Genomic DNA, 26,872 nt, shown 5'->3' on the forward strand with positions numbered 1-26,872 from the left:
CTTAACGTTCTCGAATGCGCGCTGTCGCACGTCGGACCAGTCAACCATGTGCTTGGGAACCGCCCCTTTCAAACAGTCATACAGTGGCCGCATGAGGTCCGCTGCCCGGGGGAGGAAACGGTGGTAAAAATTCACCATACCCAGGAACTCCTGGAGCGCCTTGACCGTGACTGGGTGGGGAAAGCTCGCGATGGCCTCCACCTTTTCCGGCAGGGGAACTGCTCCGTACCGTGTCACGTGATGGCCCAGGAAGTCGATGGTAGACAGTCCAAACTGGCACTTCGCCGGGTTTATGATGAGCCCATGCTGGCTGAGGCGCTGGAAAAGAGCCCTGAGGTGTGCCACGTGCTCAGCCTGAGACGTGCTTACGACGAGGATGTCATCCAAGTACACAAACAGGAATGGCAGGTCGCGTAGGACGGAGTCCATCAGGCGCTGAAAAGTCTGTGCTGCGCTTTTAAGACCAAAGGGCATCCGTAAAAACTCAAACAGGCCGAACGGGGTGATTACCGCTGTCTTGGGGACATCGGCAGGGTGGACTGGTACCTGGTGGTAGCCGCGGACAAGGTCCACCTTCGAAAAGACCGTTTTCCCAGCCAGATGCGCGGAAAAATCTTGTATGTGGGGGACAGGGTAACGGTCCGGGGTGGTGGCATCGTTGAGCCTGCGGTAATCGCCACATGGCCGCCAACCCCCGCCCGGCTTCTCCACCATGTGCAGAGGTGACGCCCAAGGGCTCTTGGAGCGGCGAATGATGCCCAGGCGTTCCATTGTCTCGAACTCCGCTCGAGCAATGGAGAGCTTGGCCGGGTCCAGACGCCTGGCCCGAGCGTGCACAGGGGCGCCTGTGGTGGCGATGTGGTGTTCCACACCATGCTTGGCCGTGGCAGATGAAAACGTGGGCTGAGTCAGAGCAGGAAACTCGGTGAGGAGGCGAAGGAAAATGTCTGCAGTGGGGAGCATGCTGGAAAGCCTGACTGAGTCTGTAACACCAAGAGTGCATTCATACGAACAGAAAGTGACTGCATCCACAAGGCGTCTATTTTTGACATCGACCAGAAGTCCAAAAGCGCAGAGGAAGTCTGCACCAATCAGTGGCACAGTCACAAAGTTCCATCCAAAACGCTGTCCACCAAAACACAACTCCACATACCTCACCCCATACGTGCGGATGGGGCTGCCGTTCGCTGCTTCCATAGGGGGCCCATGGGACTCTGACAGCATGTCCAACTTCGACGCTGGCAGGACACTCCTCTGAGCACCTGTGTCACAGAGGAACCGTCGTCTGGAGAGAGAGTCCTGGATGAACAGCAGCCTGCCAGTTCGGCCGACGCTCATGGCTACTGCTGAGCGCCGGCCCTGGCGTTCCCCTGCGGAGGTGGGCCGGTGAAACTGCATGGAGGGCGGCACCGCCTGGCTTTGACCCCAAACCGTGCATGGAAAAAGCACAGCCCAGAAACCTGTTGATGCCGAGGAGCCGCTGCGGCAGCTGTGAGAGCGGGAGCGTCAACCACAGGACCGTCTGCGCCAGCCGGGAGGAACGCAGCCACATAGGTCGGTTGGGAGGCGAGGAAGAATTTATCCGCCTCAGCAGCAAGCGCACGGCAGTCCCAGATTGCTGTGTTGGCCAAAGCAGCCCGCACTTGGGGAGGCAGCAGTCGCAGGAAAAGCTGGATGAAGAGGAAATCGGGCTTGTGTTCGCCCAAAAGATCTAACATTTTGTCCATCAGTTCGGAAGGCTTGGAATCGCCCAGCCCCTGCAAAGAGAAAAGGCGGCTAGCACTCTCCGCGTCGGAAAGTTCGAACGTTTTTAAGAGGTGAGCCTTCAAAGTGCCATACTTGTTCTCCGGCAGTGGCTGTTTAAGAATGCCTACCACTCTGGACGCTGTAGCACTCCCAAGAGCAGAAACCACATAATAATATTTGGTCTCATCCGCGGTGATTTCTCGCAGCGCGAACTGTGCCTCCGCTCGAGCAAAACTCCCAAAACTCCGGCAGCTTCAATGAAACTGCATTCGTCGCCATGGTCGAAAATAAAAGTCACTGAATGATACGTCCAGCGAGAGTCGGGGTCACCACTGTTGCGTTTGCAAAGTAAAGGCAATACAACTTAGATTTCCATTGACACACAATCGTGTGTGCCTTTTATTAAAGCCACAACAACAAGTAGAAAAATCAAATCAGAGCGGGAAAAACCGCACCCCCGCCCCTCAACTCCCACGGTCCGTTAAAGGGGCCGTGGGAAATAGTGCGAGCGAGTGAGGAACTCATACATGGCAAAATGCTCAACAGGACTATGGCAATGGAACAGATATGAACAATTATGGTGAATTATGATATTTGAGGACATGAACAGCTGTAGAGAACCACGAGATACAAGTGACCGCTACATCACCTGATTTAATGTATTTAACTGACTTCTGTAAGTTTTTACCTTTCAACCTGCTCCATCACTTTGGTTCACAATCTTGGGATTTAAGGCTTCAGTTTCTTTCAAACTGTAATTAATTTGTCTTCTTAAACAAACTGAACAATAATTATTCAAATTAAGGAGATTAAAAAAATAACAGAATTTTCTGGATAGAAGGTGAAACATCTTCAAAAGAGAACAAAAACAGTCCAGTTGACACAGAAAACTACCTTGAATAGAAATAATAAAGTTAACCAGTGGACTGTTATGATGACTTTTATGACAGCAGGGGGCAGTAAAACGGAGCCGATCATGAACGGACCCACGTTTCCCTCAAATTACGATTATTAACAAATCATTCAACTTTTAACCATAAAAATAAAGTAGCAACAGACAAACAATAAGTAACAGTGCCATGAGTCCCAGCTGAAGCCGTTTAAAATATAAATTAGCTGTTTATTCCTGCGTCAGATCCATAAATAAAATGTGTTTCCTGTCACATGACCAAAATCTCCCGTTTACACTCCTGTAAAATTCCAGAATGTTTGAAGAAGTCAGACATGAGGTGAAGTTGGACTCATTTTCAAAAGGAGCTCTGGCCCAGGTGGGTGCAGCCCATCAGTGGCTGAGAGCTGGGAATATGAAATGGGAATGTTTTCAGGAATGATTACAACAACATCAGCTCCGGCTGCTGCGGAGCGTTCAAATACATCTGGAACCAACAGAACCTGTGGTGGACAATCGGACCGGTACATCAGGCCCAGGTGCCTGGTTCTTCAGACTACTCGACTCCTCATCTGGAGCAGGTGTGCGGGCGTTGGCGGTGAACTTGTAAGAAGCTGCTGCCAGTTCACCTAAAGACAGGAGAGAATGATTCAAGCAGCTTCCAGCCTCAACCATCAAACATCACGTTGGTGCTCTGATCATTACAAGTATTTCACCATTAAACATTTACACTATTTCATTAATAATTACCTTTAACGGCCTTAAACTTGAAGTAAAAATAGAAGGCTGCGATGGCAACAAGCACAACCAGCACAACTAGAACGACAGTAACTCCAACGAACACGCCCTCGGACGGCCCTGAAAGAGAGGGAGGAGTTAAAGAGGACGAGTCGTCTCCGTTTCTTTCTCTGTTTTCATCTTCTCTTCATTTCCTCTGAAAATGTGAATTTTAACCATTTCAGAGTTTAAAACCAGGCTGAGTTTCCTGATTAATTCCTGGTTTAATCAGTTGCTGCAGGTCTGATGGGCTGTTAAAGTGATGACGTCATCACCTGGAGGCCTCAGCTGATTGGCTGAAACTCACCTGATGGGAGGAGTTAAAGGCACCTTTAAAGCTCCTGTGAGCACCTGAGCTGCTGCATCAGGAGACCTTCATCACCATGGAGACACCAGGTCAGCGCCACCATAAACACCACTGTTGTTTCTTCATCATCATCATCATCAGTCATTAAAACAACCTGTCAGCAACAGCATCATGACGGCCTGTTGCCATAGCAACAGTCTATCAGAATCACTCACTGGACGACACTTTAATCTGTTTGACGTCTTTTCATCTTTTGTTTGTTGCTCAAAATTAAGTTTTAGTTTGAATGTGTTCATTAATCTTTAATAATCCCACAATTAAATATTATAATTCTGTTTTCTGAGGAGTTTCCCCACATAAAAGTAAATAATTTCTGTGTGTGTGTGTGTGTGTGTGTGTGTGTGTGTGTGTGTGTGTGTGTGTGTGTGTGTGTGTGTGTGTGTGTGTGCGTGGACCAGAATAAAATGACCGTTAGTGATTCAGGCTCATCAGAACTCAACGTTTCCGCCCTCTGACCCGTTAATATAAAACATTTCCCAACAACGACCACGATCATGAAGAAATTAACCGAGTTTAATCACTTTTACCAAAATCCCATCTGACCTGTCCTGTAATTAAATTAAATTAAATTCCCCCTCATGTTCTCTGCAGCGCCCCCTGCTGGCCACCACAGCAGAGACTCTGAACAATGTTGGATTCTGCTGAATAAGAATAAACTCACCAATGTTCACAAAAGTCCTGGCTTCGTTTTGTCGACAGGCTTCTTTTGGTGTGACCACACAGCTGTAGTCGCCGCTCCTGCTCATGTTGGCTCTGACAGTGACGTAGAAGCGTCCGTCTCTCTCTTCAGACTCTGTCTCCAGAGCAGGAAGGACACGTCCAGAGCTGTCCTGAAACTGGACGGCAGGTCTGGGATGAGCTCCTTTAACCTCACACTGCAGCAGCTCCCGGTCTGGTGCTGCTTCAACTGTCCTGATATTTGGTTCTGAACAGGCACCTGTGAAGACCAACGTCAGATCAAATTGTGTCTCAGAGGAACAAGAACCATTAAACTCTGCTGAACTATTAAATATGACATTACAGCATAAACAAACTAGCAGCACATCAGCACTGACCCTGGATCAGTAATTAAACACTAATTGTGACGCACAACTTTGGAGACGAGTGATTCAATCGTGAAAGATGAAACCGTTGTTCCGCCTGCTGAGGGATCGGCCCCTCACAGAGGAATCAGCCCCACGTCGCCTATTTCACGCTGCATTTCCACTTCACTGTTTAGGAATTAAAGCTTAATGGAAGTCAAACGAATGATCTCATTCTCTCAATAATTCTCATGAAATTAGTGAGAAACATTTGAGAGAATAAATGAACCAGAACGTGTGGAGGATCCTGGCAGAGCTGTACCGGTCAGGTGAGTCCAGTCACGTCTGACCGGTACCAGCAGAGCAGCTGCATCACCTGACTGGGACTCACAGGTGTGTCATCACGCTATGATGTCACATCCTGTCTGCTGCGCTGCAGCTTCCTGTGCAGTCTGATGGAATTTTACTGCCGTTTGTAAACAGTTTAAAGGATTAAAATAATTACAAATATTAATTATTAGTAGCTGTAGTGTAAATCCATAACTCACCAATGGCAACGAAGGTAGTTGAGCTAATCTGGTGACAAAACTCCTCCTGTGTGACCACACAGCTGTAGTTGCCGCTGCTGCTCACGATGGCTCTGACAGTGACGTAGAAGCGTCCGTCTCTCTCTTCAGACTCTGTCTCCAGATCAGGAAGGACACGTCCAGAGCTGTCCTGCCACTGGACGGCAGGTCTGGTATGAGCTCCTTTAACCTCACACAGCAGCAGCGCCCGGTCTGGTCCTCCATCAAAGATCCGGATCAGCGGTTCTGAAGAGGCACCTGTGAGCATCCACAGTCACAAATGGGTCATTAAAGAAAATCAAAATGGAAAGATGATCTTTGAGGGGAAATTAAGGGCTTTTAATTGTTTAAATGTAGGAGAAAACTCCAAATTTCAGGTTTTTTAAAGTGATTATTTAAAATCCTGTTAAACATCATTTGACACCTGAATAAAAGTAAAAACCTTAAACTCTTAAATTGATTAAAATAGAAAACATTAAAATGAAGTTCCAATTAAAATGGTTGAAATGTTCAAAATATCACATTTAATTCCCCTTTTATCACATTAACAAACGCATCAAACAATCTCATCTGTTTGTCTGTGTAAAAACAGGAAAACTTCATTTAATCCGACCTTTTTCCAGGATTCCTGCACTCACCTTCTCCCGGTGGTCGAACTTTTAAGATGCACCCTGAAAGGCAAAAACACAAAGGACAGAATGTTAGAAATTGTGTCTGAAATTAGCAACTTTACACACAGGTGACATTTAGAAAAAAAGAGCATTAATATTGTCATTTAGACACATTTAAAGTCGTAACAAAACAACATTGTGACATCTGTTTCACAGATCAGACTGTTTCATAGAAGCGTTGTGTTGTGATTTAATTCTATATTTCAGCTTCTGCTCATCTCCACATGTTTGTAGCGTGATGTTTGTTCCAATCTCCAGTGTAAATATGTAAATGTTGCTTTGTGTGTGCAGACTGTTGCATTTGTCTTCTGCTCCCGTCGGATTAGATGCAACTTCGGAACATTAAATCCTCTTTGACTCTATTTAATTTCCTTTTGTCGTATTTATATTATCTTCGCTCGCAGGTATTTGAACCTACCTGTCCGGAAGGGGCGTGGCTTAACTACGGTTTAACCACAGGTGAATTATTGCTTCACTAAAGGATCCTAACCAGTCTCGGGCACTGATATAATGTCTGTTCTAGTCCATAAATGTGGCCCATCCTCAGCTCTTTCACGCTTTTCCCACCAGCGTTCAGCCGCTGACGTCACGCTGGCGCCAGTGTCACCTGTGGAAACACCTTCCTGTGTGTTGGGTGGAGAAACTCACCCACCAGAAGGGAAATCTCAGATCGTAGGACTGGAGCAGAATGTGGAAATGTGCAGGTGTAAATCCCGCTGTCGCGCATTTCGGCCTTTTTGATCCTGATCGACGCGTTTCCCAAATCCAGAGCTTCTGGAAAATGAGCGACTCGTCCAGTGAACTGGGGGCTCTGGCCGCTCAGGCCGCTCCCATAGGTTCTGCCCCGGCTGTAGAGGAAGACTTCCACGTCGTCGTCTTTCTTCCAGTCGAACACTTGGTCCCTGACGCTGCCGGAAGCGGAGCAGTTCAACACGACCTCGCTGTCTTCCTTCACCACCATCCTGATGCGCGTCGGCTCTGGAGGATCAAACAGCAACGTCACTCTCACACCTTCACACCTGAGCCGGAGCTGCTGCTGCTCCGGGGTCACTGCGACTATGACGGGCTCTGGGGGGGGGGGGGGCTGCTGCAGCATCTAAAGTCCTCACCAGCCTCGAGCTCGGGAACAGCTTTGATCCGAACGCTACAAACTCTAATCACTATATTGATCCGTGCGAGGCGGGAGATGCTGAGGCGCGTGAGCAGCCGCCTCCTGCACGCGGAACCTCCAACACCTCCCATCAGATATAGAATTGTTGACATGTGATCTCATACGTCACTGCACTGTTCTGTGTAAATGTGGGTTTGTCAATAAAGTTTCCGTTGGTTCCGGTCCAATGGGGACTGAGTGATAGGTGTGATTTCTTCCTCCGTCGAGAATACTAATAACGCAAGTTATTCCTCGCAATGACTGCGCCACAAGCGCCAACAGGTTATGGGCCCAGGCGACACGTTTACATACACTTGTAAAGAACATAATGTCATGGCTGTCTTGAGTTTCCAGTTATTTCTACAAATCTGATTTTCCTCTGATAGAATGATTGGAACAGAAGCTTCTATGTCACAAAAAACAATCATGAAGTTTGATTCTTTTATGACTTTATTATGGGTAAACTGAAAATGTGACCAAATCAGCTGGGTCAAAAATATACATACAACAATGCTAATATTTGGTTACATGTCCCTTGGCCATTTCTACTTCAATTAGGCGCTTTTGGTAGCCATCCACAAGCTTCTGGTTGAATCTTTGACCACTCCTCTTGACAGAATTGGTGCAGTTCAGTTAAATCTGTTGGCTTTCTGACATGGACGTGTTTCTTCAGCATTGTCCACATGTTCTTAATGGGGTCCGGACAAAGTCCGGACTTTGGGAAGGCCATTCTAAAACCTTCATTCTAGCCTGATTTAGCCATTCCATTACCACTTTTGATGTGTGTTTGGGGTCATTGTCCTGTTGGAACACCCAACTGCGCCCAAGACCCAACCTTCGGGCTGATGACTTTAGGTTTTCTTGAATAATTTGAAGGTACTCCTCCTTCTTCATTGTCCCATTGACTCTGTAAATCATGCATAATACTACCACCACGTGCTTGATGGTAGGCATGGTGTTCTTGGGGTTAAAGGCCTCACCTTTTCTCCTCCAAACATATTGCTGGGCATTGTGGCCAAACAGCTCAATTTTTGTTTCATCTGACCACAGAACTTTCCTCCAGTAGGTCTTATCTTTGTCCATGTGATCAGCAGCAAACTTTATGCCTCTTTTGGAGCAAGGGCTTCCTTCTTGCACGGCAGCCTCTCAGTCCTTGGCGATGCAAAACACGCTTGACTGTGGACACTGACACCTGTGTTCCAGCAGCTTCTAATTCTTGGCAGATGTGCTTTTTGGTGCTCCTGGGTTGACTCTTCACCCTCCTGACCAGTTTTCTCTCAGCAGCAGGTGACAGCTTGCATTTTCTTCCTGATCGTGGCAGTGACAAAACGGCGCCATGCACTTTATACTTCCAAACAATTGTTTACACTGTTGCTCTTGGAACCTGCAGCTGCTTTGAAATGGCTCCAAGTGACTTTCCTGACTTGTTCAAGTCAATGATTCTCTTTTTCAGATCTGTGCTGAGCTCCTTTGACGTTTGTGGGTGTTTTTATCCAATGAGCCCTTTTTAAATGGCCTCAGAGAAGTCACCAGCTGTAGTCGCTCATGATCACTCACGAGAAGTTAAGAGGCCATGCTATGAAGCTCATGTCATTGACACAACTTTCCAAGTCTCCAAAATTGCTCATTCATGTTGCTGTATGTATATTTTTGACCCAGCAGATTTGGTCACACTTTCAGTTTACGCATAATAAAATCATAAAAGAACCAAACTTCATGAATGTTTTTTGTGACAAAGAAGGATCTGTTCCAATCACTATATCAGAGAAAAATGTAGAGTTCCAGATCAAATCAGAGTTGTAGAAATAACTGGAAACTCAAGACAGCCATGACATTATGTTCTTTACACTTTACAAGTGTAAACTTTTGACCACCACTGTAGGTAACCGATGGGCGAGACTGTGTTTTGACGGAGACGAGCGAAACTACGAGCTGTGGGAGACGAAGCTGTTAGCACACATGCGGCTACTGGGGCTAAGAGAAACTCTTCTAAATGAACCCGCCGCGGACAACGTGGAGGCGGATATCCTGAAGAACCAGGAGTCGTATGCCGAAATGATCCAGTTTTTGGACGATAAAAGTTTGTCCCTTATTATGAGAGAGGCGGCTGACAACGGGAGAAAAGCCCTTAAGATATTAAGGGACCATTATGCCGGTAAAGGAAAACCCCGTATTATAAGCCTGTACAGCGAGCCAACATCCCTGCAGAAAGCGGTGAGTGAAAGTGTCACGGACTCTATTATCCGGGCTGAGACGGCAATAACAGCTCTAAGAAATGCTAACGAGACACTCAGTGATGGGCTCTTGATTGCCATGGTGTTAAAAGGATTACCTGAGGCCTATAAACCATTTTCCACCCATATCACTCAGGGCCAGTAGCTTTCCTCGTCTTGGTCCCCCTCAGCTCCTTCCTCACCTGATCAGCTGTAATGGAGAGGCGAGGTGTGACTCCCCTTGAGGCGCTCCTCCAGCTTCCTCCTGTAGCTGTCCTTGCCTCTCCTGATCCCCCTTCTCAGCTCCTCCTTGTCCCCAGATCTAAAAACCCTCTTCTTCTCATTCAGCAGGGCTTTTAGATCAGGGGTCACCCAGGGTTTGTTGTTGGGGAAACACCGAACCTTCCTGGTAGGCACGGTATTTTCCACACAGAAGTTGATGTAGTCCGTGATGCAGGTTGTCAGGCCGTTATCGCGATAACATGCGAGAGTTCCGTCGGAAGGTAATATGGCCGAATGCTAACCGCTAGCAGTGCCCTGGGTTACTATCGTTCACAGACATCGCAATGTCCCCTCCCTTCCTCTTGCCGCTCTCATTAGCTTCCCTGTCCGCTCTCACGAGTTGAAAACCGTCCAGGAGCAAACATATTGACATTCGTTATCATTTTGTTCGCTCAGCTCTCAGTGATGGAAAGATGACAATCAAATATTGTCCCATGGTCGCCGATATCATGACCAAACCGATGACAAAGTTCAAGATGGAGAAATGTGTGAAATATCTGTTCGGTGTGTAAAGCTATAGACACATAAATATATATATTGGTGAAAAAAAAATGTATGTAAGAATAGAAGTTGTTTTAAGATGCACAGTCTGGATAGTTCGAGATCAAGTGGGGGTGTTGACATGTGATCTCATACGTCACTGCACTGTTCTGTGTAAATGTCGGTTTGTCAATAAAGTTTCCGTTGGTTTCGGTTTGATGGGGACTGAGTGATAGGTGTAATTTCTTCCTCCGTCGAGAATACTAATAACGCAAGTTATTCCTCGCAATGACTGCGCCAACAATAATCAATCATCAATAATCTATCAAAGCCTCCACGGTGGGTTTCTCACCTGCCGACGTCACAGCGAAGCAGAAGAGGAGGCACGAGACCCACAGCTCGAGCATGGTATTGAAAGAGTGAGGTCACCGCCACCGAGGGCGGCGCTTTAAGGGGCCTCGGAGGGATGGGCGGATCGATCCCGTGGTATCGATATATCCATACTCACAAGCTACTCATTTGGTATCGATTTTCTTTTATAAATATCGATACTAACTATAAAAATTGGGGGTGTATGCATCACTTTCTGCCGTTTTAGATTAGTTACTTAAATTAATATGTGCCGGGACACCCTATACCTGGCGGCGTATTGAGCTGGCCCATGTCACGTGACAGGAGACAGCGAATGAGCATCAACGAAAATGTGAATATGATACTTTTTCTGAACTTTTTCTGTGATTTGACTTAAATGTAATAATATTTTGTGTGACAAAAATTGCCAGTAAGAAATGAACGGTATCGGTATCGATGAAAATACAAGAAAAAGTATCGGTATCGTATCGAATCCCAAAAGTGTGGTATCGCCCATCCTTAGTGCCTCGTGCCTCCTCTCACACCTGATTGGTCCGGCGCATTTCCGCTCTCCGCCGCAATAGAAGCGAGTCCGAAGTCTCCGGTTCCCGATATTCAAAGCGAAAGTGATGAAATTCACCATCATCAAAGAAAATGAGGCTTCAATCAAACTGTAATCTCGGTTTTATTGTTGCAGATTCACCACTTCTTCAACCTCCTCCTCTCTGGTTGCGTCGTTTCTTCACAATTCTGTGATGGGACATTAAAACTCTGTCAGTTCCTCCTGAGCAGACAGAGGAACTCATCATGGGGAGGAACCTTCTCCTTCTCAGCGACCGTCTGACTGGATCCCGACAAACGTTCAGGTTCAAACGCCACCAGATCTAAGTGAAAGCATCGTTTCTGTCGCCTTTCACTTCCGCTCACGAGGAAACGGATCCTGACAGACGAGCCACAACCTTCACCTGAGCTCCGACATCAACCTCAGAGCTGGACAGGTCGGATGAGGTCGACATTTCTCCGGCCTGGTTGTCATGGAGACGGTGGTGCGAACACTGGTCCAGAAAATTCCAGTAAAGATCATGTCAGCGTTTCTGCGCCGGTCCCACGTGTAATAAAACATCTATAACAGGACAGATCAGCGAAGCCAGGATTGAGCTGCTCACCTGTCCGAATTAGTAATGACTGGTCCCAGTTTAGCCTCAGGGGTCAGATAACAGGTGGATCCTCCTGCGGGGTCGAGTTAGGATGGAATCATCTGCAGGAACAGATACAATCGGGCGGGAGAAGAACCTGGTCCAGAACATTTGACCTGCGACACTCATCTACACATCTATACATTTATATATCTACATGTACTCATCTATAAATCTACTCATCTATACGTCTAAACACATCGTGTCTCTGCACTTTTCACCTCTGTGGTGCAGCGGATGCTCCGGCCAGCAGGGGGCGCTGTTGTCAGCGCGGACGTGGATTTAAGATTAAGATGAACTTTATTCATCCCCGTGGGGAAATTGAATTATAGTAGCAGCGTATGCAGAGTAAAGAGACAGAAAAAAATAAATACAGATAAGATTAGAATGTTATAAGCATATATACAGCATATATTATAAGCATATATATACTGTATATATAATATATACATAATATATACATATTATAAGCATTATAAGCATTTATACATAAATATAGAATAAATTAGAAATAAAATTACAACATGAACATTACACAGTTATTGTTATTGGCTGGGTTCGGATGAGTTATACAGTCTGATGGTGGACGGCAGGAAGGACTTCCTGTAGCGTTCCTCAGAGCAGCGAGGCTGCAGGAGTCTGCTGTGTTATGGGGGGGGGGGGGGACCCTGTTGAGTCTGTTAGCATCCTTAGCTTAGCCTGCTCCCCAGCACACTACAGCACAGAAGATGGTGCTAGCATGACAGACTGGTGGAACATCTGGAGCATCCTGCTGCAGACACTGAAGGACCTGAGTCTCCTGAGGAACTAGAGGCTGCTCATGGCCTTCTTGTAAACAGCAAAACAGCATCTCGAAGGTGAGGGGCTTGTGATCCACAAAGGCACTGAAAGACCTGCCCTCAAGCAGAGGACGGAAATGGCGAATGGCCAGGTAGAGGCCAAGGAGCTCACGGTCAAACGTGCTGTACTTCCGCTCATTGGGTCGTAGCTGCCTACTAAAAAAGGCCAGGGGTTGCCAAGCACCTTCTACCCATTGTTCATGCACCGCACCCACTGCGTAATCCGAGGCATCCGTGGTGATTGAGATTGGCGCGTCAGGCAACGGGTGTGCCAACAGTGTAGCATTGGCCAGAGCAGCCTTAACGTTCTCGAATGCGCGCTGTCGCACGTCGGACCAGTCAAGCATGTGCTTGGGAACCGCCCCTTTCAAACAGTCATACAGTGGCCGCATGAGGTCCGCTGCCCGGGGGAGGAAACGGTGGTAAAAATTCACCATACCCAGGAACTCCTGGAGCGCCTTGACCGTGACTGGGTGGGGAAAGCTCGCGATGGCCTCCACCTTTTCCGGCAGGGGAACTGCTCCGTAACGTGTCACGTGATGGCCCAGGAAGTCGATGGTAGACAGTCCAAACTGGCACTTCGCCGGGTTTATGATGAGCCCATGCTGGCTGAGGCGCTGGACAAGAGCCCTGAGGTGTGCCACGTGCTCAGCCTGAGACGTGCTTACGACGAGGATGTCATCCAAGTACACAAACAGGAATGGCAGGTCGCGTAGGACGGAGTCCATCAGGCGCTGAAAAGTCTGTGCTGCGCTTTTAAGACCAAAGGGCATCCGTAAAAACTCAAACAGGCCGAACGGGGTGATTACCGCTGTCTTGGGGACATCGGCAGGGTGGACTGGTACCTGGTGGTAGCCGCGGACAAGGTCCACCTTCGAAAAGACCGTTTTCCCAGCCAGATGCGCGGAAAAATCTTGTATGTGGGGGACAGGGTAACGGTCCGGGGTGGTGGCATCGTTGAGCCTGCGGTAATCGCCACATGGCCGCCAACCCCCGCCCGGCTTCTCCACCATGTGCAGAGGTGACGCCCAAGGGCTCTTGGAGCGGCGAATGATGCCCAGGCGTTCCATTGTCTCGAACTCCGCTCGAGCAATGGAGAGCTTGGCCGGGTCCAGACGCCTGGCCCGAGCGTGCACAGGGGCGCCCGTGGTGGCGATGTGGTGTTCCACACCATGCTTGGCTGTGGCAGATGAAAACGTGGGCTGAGTCAGAGCAGGAAACTCGGTGAGGAGGCGAAGGAAAATGTCTGCAGTGGGGAGCATGCTGGAAAGCCTGACTGGGTCTGTAACACCACGAGTGCATTCATACGAACAGAAAGTGACTGCATCCACAAGGCGTCTATTTTTGACATCGACCAGAAGTCCAAAAGCGCAGAGGAAGTCTGCACCAATCAGTGGCACAGTCACAAAGTTCCATCCAAAACGCTGTCCACCAAAACAACTCCACATACCTCACCCCATACGTGCGGATGGGGCTGCCGTTCGCTGCTTCCATAGGGGCCCATGGGACTCGGACAGCATGTCCAACTTCGACGCTGGCAGGACACTCCTCTGAGCACCTGTGTCACAGAGGAACCGTCGTCTGGAGAGAGAGTCCTGGATGAACAGCAGCCTGCCAGTTTGGCCGACGCTCATGGCTACTGCTGAGCGCCGGCCCTGGCGTTTCCCTGCGGAGGTGGGCCGGTGAAACTGCATGGAGGGCGGCACCGCCTGGCTTTGACCCCAAACCGTGCATGGAAAAAGCACAGCCCAGAAACCTGTTGATGCCGAGGAGCCGCTGCGGCAGCTGTGAGAGCGGGAGCGTCAACCACAGGACCGTCTGCGCCAGCCGGGAGGAACGCAGCCACATAGGTCGGTTGGGAGGCGAGGAAGAATTTATCCGCCTCAGCAGCAAGCGCACGGCAGTCCCAGATTGCTGTGTTGGCCAAAGCAGCCCGCACTTGGGGAGGCAGCAGTCGCAGGAAAAGCTGGATGAAGAGGAAATCGGGCTTGTGTTCGCCCAAAAGATCTAACATTTTGTCCATCAGTTCGGAAGGCTTGGAATCGCCCAGCCCCTGCAAAGAGAAAAGGCGGCTAGCCCTCTCCGCGTCGGAAAGTTCGAACGTTTTTAAGAGGTGAGCCTTCAAAGTGCCATACTTGTTCTCCGGCGGTGGCTGTTTAAGAATGCCTACCACTCTGGACGCTGTAGCACTCCCAAGAGCAGAAACCACATAATAATATTTGGTCTCATCCGCGGTGATTTCTCGCAGCGCGAACTGCGCCTCCGCTCGAGCAAAACTCCCAAAACTCCGGCAGCTTCAATGAAACTGCATTCGTCGCCATGGTCGAAAATAAAAGTCACTGAATGATACGTCCAGCGAGAGTCGGGGTCACCACTGTTGCGTTTGCAAAGTAAAGGCAATACAACTTAGATTTCCATTGACACACAATCGTGTGTGTCTTTTATTAAAGCCACAACAACAAGTAGAAAAATCAAATCAGAGCGGGAAAAACCGCACCCCCGCCCCTCAACTCCCACGGTCCGTTAAAGGGGCCGTGGGAAATAGTGCGAGCGAGTGAGGAACTCATACATGGCAAAATGCTCAACAGGACTATGGCAATGGAACAGATATGAACAATTATGGTGAATTATGATATTTGAGGACATGAACAGCTGTAGAGAACCACGAGATACAAGTGACCGCTACATCACCTGATTTAATGTATTTAACTGACTTCTGTAAGTTTTTACCTTTCAACCTGCTCCATCACTTTGGTTCACAATCTTGGGATTTAAGGCTTCAGTTTCTTTCAAACTGTAATTAATTCGTCTTCTTAAACAAACTGAACAATAATTATTCAAATTAAGGAGATTAAAAAAATAACAGAATTTTCTGGATAGAAGGTGAAACATCTTCAAAAGAGAACAAAAACAGTCCAGTTGACACAGAAAACTACCTTGAATAGAAATAATAAAGTTAACCAGTGGACTGTTATGATGACTTTTATGACAGCAGGGGGCAGTAAAACGGAGCCGATCATGAACGGACCCACGTTTCCCTCAAATTACGATTATTAACAAATCATTCAACTTTTAACCATAAAAATAAAGTAGCAACAGACAAACAATAGGTAACAGTGCCATGAGTCCCAGCTGAAGCCGTTTAAAATATAAATTAGCTGTTTATTCCTGCGTCAGATCCATAAATAAAATGTGTTTCCTGTCACATGACCAAAATCTCCCGTTTACACTCCTGTAAAATTCCAGAATGTTTGAAGAAGTCAGACATGAGGTGAAGTTGGACTCATTTTCCAAAAGAGCTCTGGCCCAGGTGGGTGCAGCCCATCAGTGGCTGAGAGCTGGGAATATGAAATGGGAATGTTTTCAGGAATGATTACAGCAACATCAGCTCCGTACATCTGGAACCAACAGAACCTGTGGTGGACAATCGGACCCCTCCATCAGACCCAGCTTCATATTACTCTAGACGACGCAACTCCTCGTCTGCAGCAGGGGTCAGCGGTGAACTTGTAAGAAGCTGCTGCCCGTTCACCTAAAGACAGGAGAGAATGATTCCAGCAGCTTCCAGCCTCAACCATCAAACATCACGTTGGTGCTCTGATCATTACAAGTATTTCACCATTAAACATTTACACTATTTCATTAATAATTACCTTTAACGGCCTTAAACTTGAAGTAAAAAACGACGGCTGCAACCAGCAGACCGACAATAAATCCAACTACGCCACCAATAACTCCATCACTCACGCCCGTGGACGGCCCTGAAAGAGAGGGAGGAGTTAAAGAGGACGAGTCGTCTCCGTTTCTTTCTCTCTGTTTTCATCTTCTCTTCATTTCCTCTGAAAATGTGAATTTTAACCATTTCAGAGTTTAAAACCAGGCTGAGTTTCCTGATTAATTCCTGGTTTAATCAGTTGCTGCAGGTCTGATGGGCTGTTAAAGTGATGACGTCATCACCTGGAGGCCTCAGCTGATTGGCTGAAACTCACCTGACGGGAGGAGTTAAAGGCACCTTCAAAGCTCCTGTGAGCACCTGAGCTGCTGCATCAGGAGACCTTCATCACCATGGAGACACCAGGTCAGCGCCACCATAAACACCACTGTTGTTTCTTCATCATCATCATCATCAGTCATTAAAACAACCTGTCAGCAACAGCATCATGACGGCCTGTTGCCATAGCAACAGTCTATCAGCATCACTCACTGGACGACACTTTAATCTGTTTGACGTCTTTTCATCTTTTGTTTGTTGCTCAAAATTAAGTTTTAGTTTGAATGTGTGTTGATTAATCTTTAATAATCCCACAATTAAATATGATAATTCTGTTTTCTGAGGAGTTTCCCCACATAAAAGTAAATGTTTTTGTGTGTGTGTGTGTGTGTGTGTGTGTGTGTGTGTGTGTGTGTGTGTGTGTGTGTGTGAGAGACTGTACAAACTCACCAGTGCCTGGAGTTTGACCTGTGGACCAGAATAAAATGACCGTTAGTGATTCAGGCTCATCAGAACTCAACGTTTCCGCCCTCTGACCCGTTAATATAAAACATTTCCCAACAACGACCACGATCATGAAGAAATTAACCGAGTTTAATCACTTTTACCAAAATCCCATCTGACCTGTCCTGTAATTAAATTAAATTAAATTCCCCCTCATGTTCTCTGCAGCGCCCCCTGCTGGCCACCACAGCAGAGACTCTGAACAATGTTGGATTCTGCTGAATTCTCTGGATTTTGGTGAAAACTGGATCATTTGAGATGATGTCACACAAGCTTTGATGTCACTCATTAACAGGCCAATTTATAATCTGACTAATCTGTCGTTAATAAGCACAATAAGTGTTAAACATGAGGATCAGAGGAGGAACACAGCAGCCGTTGTCACGCTGGTGCTCGTCTGACCGCGTCATCGTTAGAAAGCTCTAATCTCCCTCCAGGCTCGTGGTGGGTGCTGATCCGAGGACCATCGGGTCCAGAGACACTTCTGAGAGACTTCATGGAACCAGAACGTGTGGAGGATCCTGGCAGAGCTGCACCGGTCAGGTGAGTCCAGTCACGTCTGACCAGTACCAGCAGAGCAGCTGCATCACCTGAATGGGACTCACAGGTGTGTCATCACGCTATGATGTCACATCCTGTCTGCTGCGCTGCAGCTTCCTGTGCAGTCTGATGGAATTTTACTGCCATTTGTAAACGGTTTAAAGTATTAAAATAATTACAAATATTAATTATTAGTAGCTGTAGTGTAAATCCATAACTCACCAATGTGAAATAAGGTAGTTGAGTTAATCTGGTGACAAAACTCCTCCTGTGTGACCACACAGCTGTAGGTGCCGCTCCTGCTCACGTTGGTTCTGACAGTGACGTAGAAGCGTCCGTCTCTCTCTTCAGACTTTGTCTCCTGAGCAGGAAGGACACGTCCAGAGCTGTCCTGCCACTGGACGGCAGGTCTGGGATGAGCTCCTTTAACCTCACACTGCAGCAGCGCCCGGTCTGTTGCTGCTTCAACTGTCCGGATCAGCGGTTCTGGAGAGGCACCTGTGAGCATCCACAGTCACAAATGGGTCATTAAAGAAAATCAAAATGGAAAGATGATCTTTGAGTGGAAATTAAGGGCTTTTAATTGTTTAAATGTAGGAGAAAACTCCAAAAAAAATTTTTTTTTTAAAGTGATTATTTAAAATCCTGTTCAACATCATTTGACACCTGAATAAAAGTAAAACCCTTAAACTCTTAAATTGATTAAAATAGAAAACATTAAAATGAATTTGCAATTAAAATGGTGAAAATATCACATTTAATTCCCCTTTTATCACATTAACAAACGCATCAAACAATCTCATCTGTTTGTCTGTGTAAAAACAGGAAAACTTCATTTAATCCGACCTTTTTCCAGGATTCCTGCACTCACCTTCTCCCGGTGGTCGAACTTTTAAGATGCACTCTGAAAGGCAAAAACACAAAGGACAGAATGTTAGAAATTGTGTCTGAAATTAGCAACTTTACACACAGGTGACATTTAGAAAAAAAGAGCATTAACATTGTCATTTAGACACATTTAAAGTCGTAAGGAAACAACATTGTGACATCTGTTTCACAGATCAGACTGTTTCATAGAAGCGTTGTGTTGTGATTTAATTCTATATTTCAGCTTCTGCTCATCTCCACATGTTTGTAGCCTGATGTTTGTTCCAATCTCCAGTGTAAATATGTAAATGTTGCTTTGTGTGTGCAGACTGTTGCATTTGTCTTCTGCTCCCGTCGGATTAGATGCAACTTCGGAACATTAAATCCTCTTTGACTCTATTTAATTTCCTTTTGTCGTATTTATATTATCTTCGCTCGCAGGTATTTGAACCTACCTGTCCGGAAGGGGCGTGGCTTAACTACGGTTTAACCACAGATGAATTATTGCTTCACTAAAGGATCCTAACCAGTCTCGGGCACTGATATAATGTCTGTTCTAGTCCATAAATGTGGCCCATCCTCAGCTCTTTCACGCTTTTACCACCAGCGTTCAGCCGCTGACGTCACGCTGGCGCCAGTGTCACCTGTGGAAACACCTTCCTGTGTGTTGGGTGGAGAAACTCACCCACCACAAGGGAAATCTCAGATCGTAGGACTGGAGCAGAATATGGAAATGTGCAGGTGTAAATCCCGCTGTCACGCACTTCGGCCTTTTTGATCCTGATCGACGCGTTTCCCAAATCCAGAGCTTCTGGAAAATGAGCGACTCGTCCAGCGAACTGGGGGCTCTGGCCGCTCAGGCCGCTCCCATAGATGCTGCCCCGGCTGTAGAGGAAGACTTCCACGTCGTCGTCTTTCTTCCAGTCGACCACTTGGTCCCTGACGCTGCCGGAAGCGGAGCAGTTCAACACGACCTCGCTGTCTTCCTTCACCACCATCCTGATGCGTGTCGGCTCTGGAGGATCAAACAGCAACGTCACTCTCACACCTTCACACCTGAGCCGGAGCTGCTGCTGCTCCGGGGTCACTGCGACTATGACGGGCTCTGGGGGGGGGGGGGGGGGGGGGGGGCTGCAGGGCTGCTGCAGCATCTAAAGTCCTCACCAGCCTCGAGCTCGGGAACAGCTTTGATCCGAACGCTACAAACTCTAATCACTATATTGATCCGTGCGAGGCGGGAGATGCTGAGGCGCGTGAGCAGCCGCCTCCTGCACGCGGAACCTCCAACACCTCCCATCAGATATAGAATTGTTGACATGTGATGTCATACGTCACTGTTCTGTGTAAATGTGGGTTTGTCAATAAAGTTTCCGTTGGTTCCGGTCCAATGGGGACTGAGTGATAGGTGTGATTTCTTCCTCCGTCGAGAATACTAATAACGCAAGTTACTCCTCGCAATGACTGCGCCACAAGCGCCAACAGGTTATGGGCCCAGGCGACACGTTTACATACACTTGTAAAGAACATAATGTCATGGCTGTCTTGAGTTTCCAGTTATTTCTACAAATCTGATTTTCCTCTGATATAGTGATTGGAACAGATGCTTCTATGTCACAAAAAACAATCATGAAGTTTGGTTCTTTTATGACTTTATTATGGGTAAACTGAAAATGTGACCAAATCTGCTGGGTCAAAAATATACATACAGCAATGCTAATATTTGGTTACATGTCCCTTGGCCATTTCTACTTCAATTAGGTGCTTTTGGGAGCCATCCACAAGCTTCTGGTTGAATCTTTGACCACTCCTCTTGACAGAATTGGTGCAGTTCAGTTAAATCTGTTGGCTTTCTGACATGGACGTGTTTCTTCAGCATTGTCCACATGTTCTTAATGGGGTCCGGACAAAGTCCGGACTTTGGGAAGGCCATTCTAAAACCTTCATTCTAGCCTGATTTAGCCATTCCATTACCACTTCTGATGTGTGTTTGGGGTCATTGTCCTGTTGGAACACCCAACTGCGCCCAAGACCCAACCTTCGGGCTGATGACTTTAGGTTTTCTTGAATAATTTGAAGGTACTCCTCCTTCTTCATTGTCCCATTGACTCTGTAAATCATGCATAATACTACCACCACGTGCTTGATGGTAGGCATGGTGTTCTTGGGGTTAAAGGCCTCACCTTTTCTCCTCCAAACATATTGCTGGGCATTGTGGCCAAACAGCTCAATTTTTGTTTCATCTGACCACAGAACTTTCCTCCAGTAGGTCTTATCTTTGTCCATGTGATCAGCAGCAAACTTTAGTCGAGCCTTAAGGTGCCTCTTTTGGAACAAGGGCTTCCTTCTTGCACGGCAGCCTCTCAGTCCTTGGCGATGCAAAACACGCTTGACTGTGGACACTGACACCTGTGTTCCAGCAGCTTCTAATTCTTGGCAGATCTGCTTTTTGGTGCTCCTGGGTTGACTCTTCACCCTCCTGACCAGTTTTCTCTCAGCAGCAGGTGACAGCTTGCATTTTCTTCCTGATCGTGGCAGTGACAAAACGGCGCCATGCACTTTATACTTCCAAACAATTGTTTGCACTGTTGCTCTTGGAACCTGCAGCTGCTTTGAAATGGCTCCAAGTGACTTTCCTGACTTGTCCAAGTCAATGATTCTCTTTTTCAGATCTGTGCTGAGCTCCTTTGACTTTCCCATTGTAGCGTTTGTGGGTGTTTTTATCCAATGAGCCCTTTTTAAATGGCCTCAGAGAAGTCACCAGCTGTAGTCACTCCTGGTCACTCACGAGAAGTTAAGAGGCCATGCTATGAAGCTCATGTCATTGACACAACTTTCCAAGTCTCCAAAATTGCTCATTCATGTTGCTGTATGTATATTTTTGACCCAGCAGATTTGGTCACACTTTCAGTTTACGCATAATAAAGTCATAAAAGAACCAAACTTCATGAATGTTTTTGTGACAAAGAAGCATCTGTTCCAATCACTATATCAGAGAAAAATGTAGAGTTCCAGATCAAATCAGAGTTGTAGAAATAACTGGAAACTCAAGACAGCCATGACATTATGTTCTTTACACTTTACAAGTGTAAACTTTTGACCACCACTGTAGGTAACCGATGGGCGAGACTGTGTTTTGACGGAGACGAGCGAAACTACGAGCTGTGGGAGACGAAGCTGTTAGCACACATGCGGCTACTGGGGCTAAGAGAAACTCTTCTAAATGAACCCGCCGCGGACAACGTGGAGGCGGATATCCTGAAGAACCAGGAGCCGTATGCCGAAATGATCCAGTTTTTGGACGATAAAAGTTTGTCCCTTATTATGAGAGAGGCGGCTGACAACGGGAGAAAAGCCCTTAAGATATTAAGGGACCATTATGCCGGTAAAGGAAAACCCCGTATTATAAGCCTGTACACCGAGCCAACATCCCTGCAGAAAGCGGTGAGTGAAAGTGTCACGGACTCTATTATCCGGGCTGAGACGGCAATAACAGCTCTAAGAAATGCTAACGAGACACTCAGTGATGGGCTCTTGATTGCCATGGTGTTAAAAGGATTACCTGAGGCCTATAAACCATTTTCCACCCATATCACTCAGGGCCAGTAGCTTTCCTCGTCTTGGTCCCCCTCAGCTCCTTCCTCACCTGATCAGCTGTAATGGAGAGGCGAGGTGTGACTCCCCTTGAGGCGCTCCTCCAGCTTCCTCCTGTAGCTGTCCTTGCCTCTCCTGATCCCCCTTCTCAGCTCCTCCTTGTCCCCAGATCTAAAAACCCTCTTCTTCTCATTCAGCAGGGCTTTTAGATCAGGGGTCACCCAGGGTTTGTTGTTGGGGAAACACCGAACCTTCCTGGTAGGCACGGTATTTTCCACACAGAAGTTGATGTAGTCCGTGATGCAGGTTGTCAGGCCGTTATCGCGATAACATGCGAGAGTTCCCTCGGAAGGTAATATGGCCGAATGCTAACCGCTAGCAGTGCCCTGGGTTACTATCGTTCACAGACATCGCAATGTCCCCTCCCTTCCTCTTGCCGCTCTCATTAGCTTCCCTGTCCGCTCTCACGAGTTGAAAACCGCCCAGTAGCAAACATATTGACATTCGTTATCATTTTGTTCGCTCAGCTCTCAGTGATGGAAAGATGACAATCAAATATTGTCGCACAGAGAATATGGTCGCCGATATCATGACCAAACCGATGACAAAGTTCAAGATGGAGAAATTTGTGAAATATCTGTTCGGTGTGTAAAGCTATAGACACATACATATATATTGGTGGAAAAAAAATGTATGTAAGAATAGAAGTTGTTTATAAGCTGCACAGTCTGGATAGTTCGAGATCAAGTGGGGGTGTTGACATGTGATCTCATACGTCACTGCACTGTTCTGTGTAAATGTCGGTTTGTCAATAAAGTTTCCGTTGGTTTCGGTTTGATGGGGACTGAGCGATAGGTGTAATTTCTTCCTCCGTCGAGAATATTAATAACGCAAGTTATTCCTCGCAATGACTGCGCCAACAATAATCAATCATCAATAATCTATCAAAGCCGCCTCCACGGTGGGTTTCTCACCTGCCGACGTCACAGCGAAGCAGAAGAGGAGCCACGAGACCCACAGCTCGCGCATGGTATTGAAAGAGTGAGGTCACCGCCACCGAGGGCGGCGTTTTAAGGGGCCTCGTAGGGATGGGCGGATCGATCCCGTGGTATCGATATATCGATACTCACAAGCTACTCATTTGGTATCGATTTTTTTTTTTATAAATATCGATACTAACTATAAAAAATGGGTGGTGTATGCATCACTTTCTGCCGTTTTAGATTAGTTACTTAAATTAATATGTGCCGGGACACCCCTGTACCTAGCGGCGTATTGAGCTGGCCCATGTCACGTGACAGGAGACAGCGAATAAGCATCAACGAAAATGTGAATATGATACTTTATCTGAACTTTTTCTGTGATTTGTCTTAAATGTAATAATATTTTGTGTGACAAAAATTGCCAGTAAGAAATAAACGGTATCGGTATCGATGAAAATACAAGATAAAGTATCGGTATCGTATCGAATCCCAAAAGTGTGGTATCGCCCATCCTGAGTGCCTCGTGCCTCCTCTCACACCTGATTGGTCCGGCGCATTTCCGCTCTCCGCCGCAATAGAAGCGAGTCCGAAGTCTCCGGTTCCCGATATTCAAAGCGAAAGTGATGAAATTCACCATCATCAAAGAAAATGAGGCTTCAATCAAACTGTAATCTGGGTTTTATTGTTGCAGATTCACCACTTCTTCAACCTCCTCCTCTCTGGTTGCGTCGTTTCTTCACAATTCTGTGATGGGACATTAAAACTCTGTCAGTTCCTCCTGAGCAGACAGAGGAACTCATCATGGGGAGGAACCTTCTCCTCACCTCCACAGTTCTTCAGGCTCCTGAACTTCCTCCACACCCTGATGATGTCACACATTTGGACCCGGTTCAGATCAGATTACAGGAAACAGAAAATTCCAGTAAGGATCATGTCAGCGTTTCTGCGCCGGTCCCACGTGTAATAAAACATCTATAACAGGACAGATCAGCGAAGCCAGGATTGAGCTGCTCACCTGTCCGAATTAGTAATGACTGGTCCCAGTTTAGCCTCAGGGGTCAGATAACAGGTGGATCCTCCTGCGGGGTCGAGTTAGGATGGAATCATCTGCAGGAACAGAAACAATCGGGCGGGAGAAGAACCTGGTCCAGAACATTTGACCTGCGACACTCATCTACACATCTATACATTTATATATCTACTTCTACTCATCTATACATCTAAGGTTTCGATTCGATTGTTTCTGCACCTTTCACCTCTGTGGTGCAGCGGAGGCTCCGGCCAGCAGGGGGCGCTGTTGTCAGCGCGGACGTGGATTTAAAGCTTTTATCGGTTTATAGTTGGGATAAAGTCCGTCAGACACCAAAGATCAGCCTAATAAGGGCTCTAAAACATTCCGGGTCTTTATCAATCTCTCATCTCGTCCTGAAGCTGCTGTAAAAGTCTAAATATCAGTTTTATCTGTTTTGTTCTCGTCACGAACACTACGGGAGAACAAATGTGGTGAATTCTCCTCTGACAATGTTGATTTTCTTTCATTTTCCCTTTATAATAACCAGATTTATGGTGAAATCTGTGTTTTCCATTTTATCTCGTGCTTGTTTCCCTCAAACATCCACAAATTTATTAATTTATAAAATATTACATTATTTTAAAATGTATTAGATGATCAATTATATTTAGAAATGGCTAAATTAATTACAGGAAGACAAAAGTTTAGAGTTTAATACAAGTTTAATTACATAAAATAGGAAAACAATTATGGTCTCTGGTCTTAGAATTGCCTCATTTATGGTTGTCATGGCAACGTGGGGAAGTCATCAAGAACGTGTTCTAATCAGTGTTGGCTGATATTTAAATATTGTGATTAACAAATGAAACAAGTGTTGAAAGAGGAGCAGATCAAGAGTCCAGGAGGACAATTCTGGCAACATGGGAGGGTGTGTCTGTCTGTGGGGGTGTGTGTGTGTCCGTGGGTGTGTGTGTGTGCCTGTGTGTGTGTGGGTGTGTGTGTGTGTGTGTGTGTGTGATCTCTGCATTGATGAGAATCCTGAAAAACATCAAAGTCCCAAAGTTTCTTTAATGATGGGAAACCCTCTCTGACGATACCGGTCCTGGTCTTTCCCGCGGTGTCGTCAGGTCGGCGAGTGTGTGTCACTGCTCGCTCTGCTGTGTGTCTGTGATGGCCGACACGGCGCCCTGCCCCTTGCTCACGTCGCTGATGCACGCCCACTGGCCGTCCATCGACTCCTTCCACAGAGTCACCTACAGAAAACACAGGCCGAGGAAGGTGACGCCTCTGTGCTTGGCTCCGCCCCCGGCGAGGAGGAGGTGTTTACCTTGTTGTCGCCACCAGAAACCGCCAGGATGTTTCCTGTGATGGACCAGCTGACGTGCCAAACGACGTCGTTGAACTTGTGCAGCAGCTTGGCCGTCCACGTGTTCCCCGCCGGGTCGTCACACGTCCAGATGAAGACGCGTCCGTCCTGCAGAGACTCACAATCTCACACCCCTGGTTCCACCGTCAGGACAGTCCCCCGGGTCTGAGGGACACCTCCTCACCTGAGAGCAGCTGGCGATGGTGCTGGTGGGAAGGCCGATAGAAGGAGCCCAGCCAACGTCCCTCACCCAGTCACTGTGAGCCTCCAGCTTCTGGTCCTCCTTCCACTGACCGTCTTCCTCTCTGAAGAGGAGAGAATGTTGAGGACGAGCCCGGCAGCAGTTCACAGGAGCCGTAAAAGCTGCTGCCGTACTTCCAGAGTTTGACCAGGTTATCGCAGCCTCCGGAGACGAAGCGCTTGACGTAATTTGGTTTCTGTCCCGTCGGCTGATCGATCAGGCTGCCCGGGACCACGGCGGGACCCCAACTCACCGCGTTGCAGCCAATCTGCAGCAGATCAGCGTTCAACACGCCTGAATCACGGCTCCGATCAACCACACACACCTGCGGCTCCACCCACCGTGTGAGCGTTGTTGATCTTCTTCACATCCCACTGTTGATCGCCAGTAAATGTGAGCAGAGAAATGGCGCCGTCAGAGCTGCCGCAGGCCAGGATCAGGCCAAAGTCGTATGGACCCCAGCAGACAGAGTTGACTGTGGGCGCGCGCACACACACACACACACACACACACACGTCAGCACCGGTGCACCAGGGCGACGCTACGACCACACCCAGCCCCACTGACCCGACGACTCGTGTCCAGTGTACTCGTACATCTTGTCCCAGGAGCCGTTCTCCTCCTTCCACACGATGACTTTACGGTCGTAGGAGCAGGAAGCCAGAATGTTGCCAAACATGGGGTGAGCCCAGGCCACCTGCCACACCGGCCCCTCGTGGCTACACAAGCACAGATTCCTCAGATTTAGTTGTTATTTTCAGAGAAGCAACTCTGACGGCATAAATGATGCCGAGGGTCTGCAGACAGAACCTCGATAGTTTTACAAAAATGACTGATTTCATTGGTAAACGTGGTCAGATCGCAGTGTTTTACCCTCTCAGATCTGCCACCAGAATCTGGCCGCCGTTCCTCACGTCAAAGATCTTAACAGTGCGGTCAGAAGAGCAGGTGGCGAGTCGCGTCCCATAATAATCCATCTGGGCATCGTGCTGAGACAGGAAGAGAATGTTTCAGTAGATGCATGAGAGCAGTATCTCAATCAAGAATCCAGAGAAAAGCAACATGTGACAACGTGCGTGTGCGTGTGTAACAACAGACGATGACAGAAACACTTGTAACATTTAGAAAAGCGCCACTTTGAATGAAACACCTCTGTGCTGGATGCTGGCACGAACTTCAGCCTGCTTTAAAAGGAGAAAACAACTTACGATCATATCTTCGTGAGAGG

At 47.3% G+C, this 26,872-nt stretch overlaps 2 protein-coding genes across 11 annotated transcripts in view; both read right to left on the reverse strand.

Annotated features, from left to right (window-relative positions):
- LOC105418920 (hemicentin-1-like) overlaps positions 1–23,159 on the reverse strand; it is a 57,753-nt gene extending 34,594 nt beyond the window's left edge. For 5 of the 10 annotated variants that reach the window (XM_029827488.1, XM_029827487.1, XM_029827489.1 and 2 more), the window contains exons 1-4: positions 10,516–10,650; positions 6,687–7,016; positions 6,006–6,038; positions 5,350–5,625 (exon numbers count right to left, since the gene is read on the reverse strand). In XM_029827488.1, the coding sequence (XP_029683348.1) occupies positions 5,350–5,625; positions 6,006–6,038; positions 6,687–7,016; positions 10,516–10,570 (694 nt within the window). In that variant the 5' untranslated portion in view covers positions 10,571–10,650. Of the gene's footprint in view, positions 1–5,349; positions 5,626–6,005; positions 6,039–6,686; positions 7,017–10,515; positions 10,651–18,455; positions 18,489–19,136; positions 19,467–23,016 lie in introns of those variants that run through there. The other 5 variants (XM_029827486.1, XM_029827485.1, XM_029827484.1 and 2 more) reach the window with 5 other exon arrangements.
- Positions 23,160–24,740: 1,581 nt separating this feature from the next.
- Positions 24,741–26,872, reverse strand: part of sec13 (SEC13 homolog, nuclear pore and COPII coat complex component) — a 2,500-nt gene continuing 368 nt past the window's right edge. Inside the window, exons 2-9 of the mRNA XM_011617963.2 lie at positions 26,853–26,872; positions 26,518–26,633; positions 26,212–26,363; positions 25,986–26,119; positions 25,779–25,912; positions 25,588–25,708; positions 25,365–25,511; positions 24,741–25,290 (exon numbers count right to left, since the gene is read on the reverse strand). The exon at positions 26,853–26,872 is cut by the window's right edge and continues 25 nt beyond it. Coding sequence (XP_011616265.1) covers positions 25,180–25,290; positions 25,365–25,511; positions 25,588–25,708; positions 25,779–25,912; positions 25,986–26,119; positions 26,212–26,363; positions 26,518–26,633; positions 26,853–26,872 — 935 coding nt within the window. The 3' untranslated portion in view covers positions 24,741–25,179. The remainder of the gene's footprint in view (positions 25,291–25,364; positions 25,512–25,587; positions 25,709–25,778; positions 25,913–25,985; positions 26,120–26,211; positions 26,364–26,517; positions 26,634–26,852) is intronic.

Source organism: Takifugu rubripes, chromosome 19, assembly GCF_901000725.2.
Source record: "Takifugu rubripes chromosome 19, fTakRub1.2, whole genome shotgun sequence".
Classification (NCBI taxonomy): Eukaryota; Metazoa; Chordata; class Actinopteri; order Tetraodontiformes; family Tetraodontidae; genus Takifugu; species Takifugu rubripes.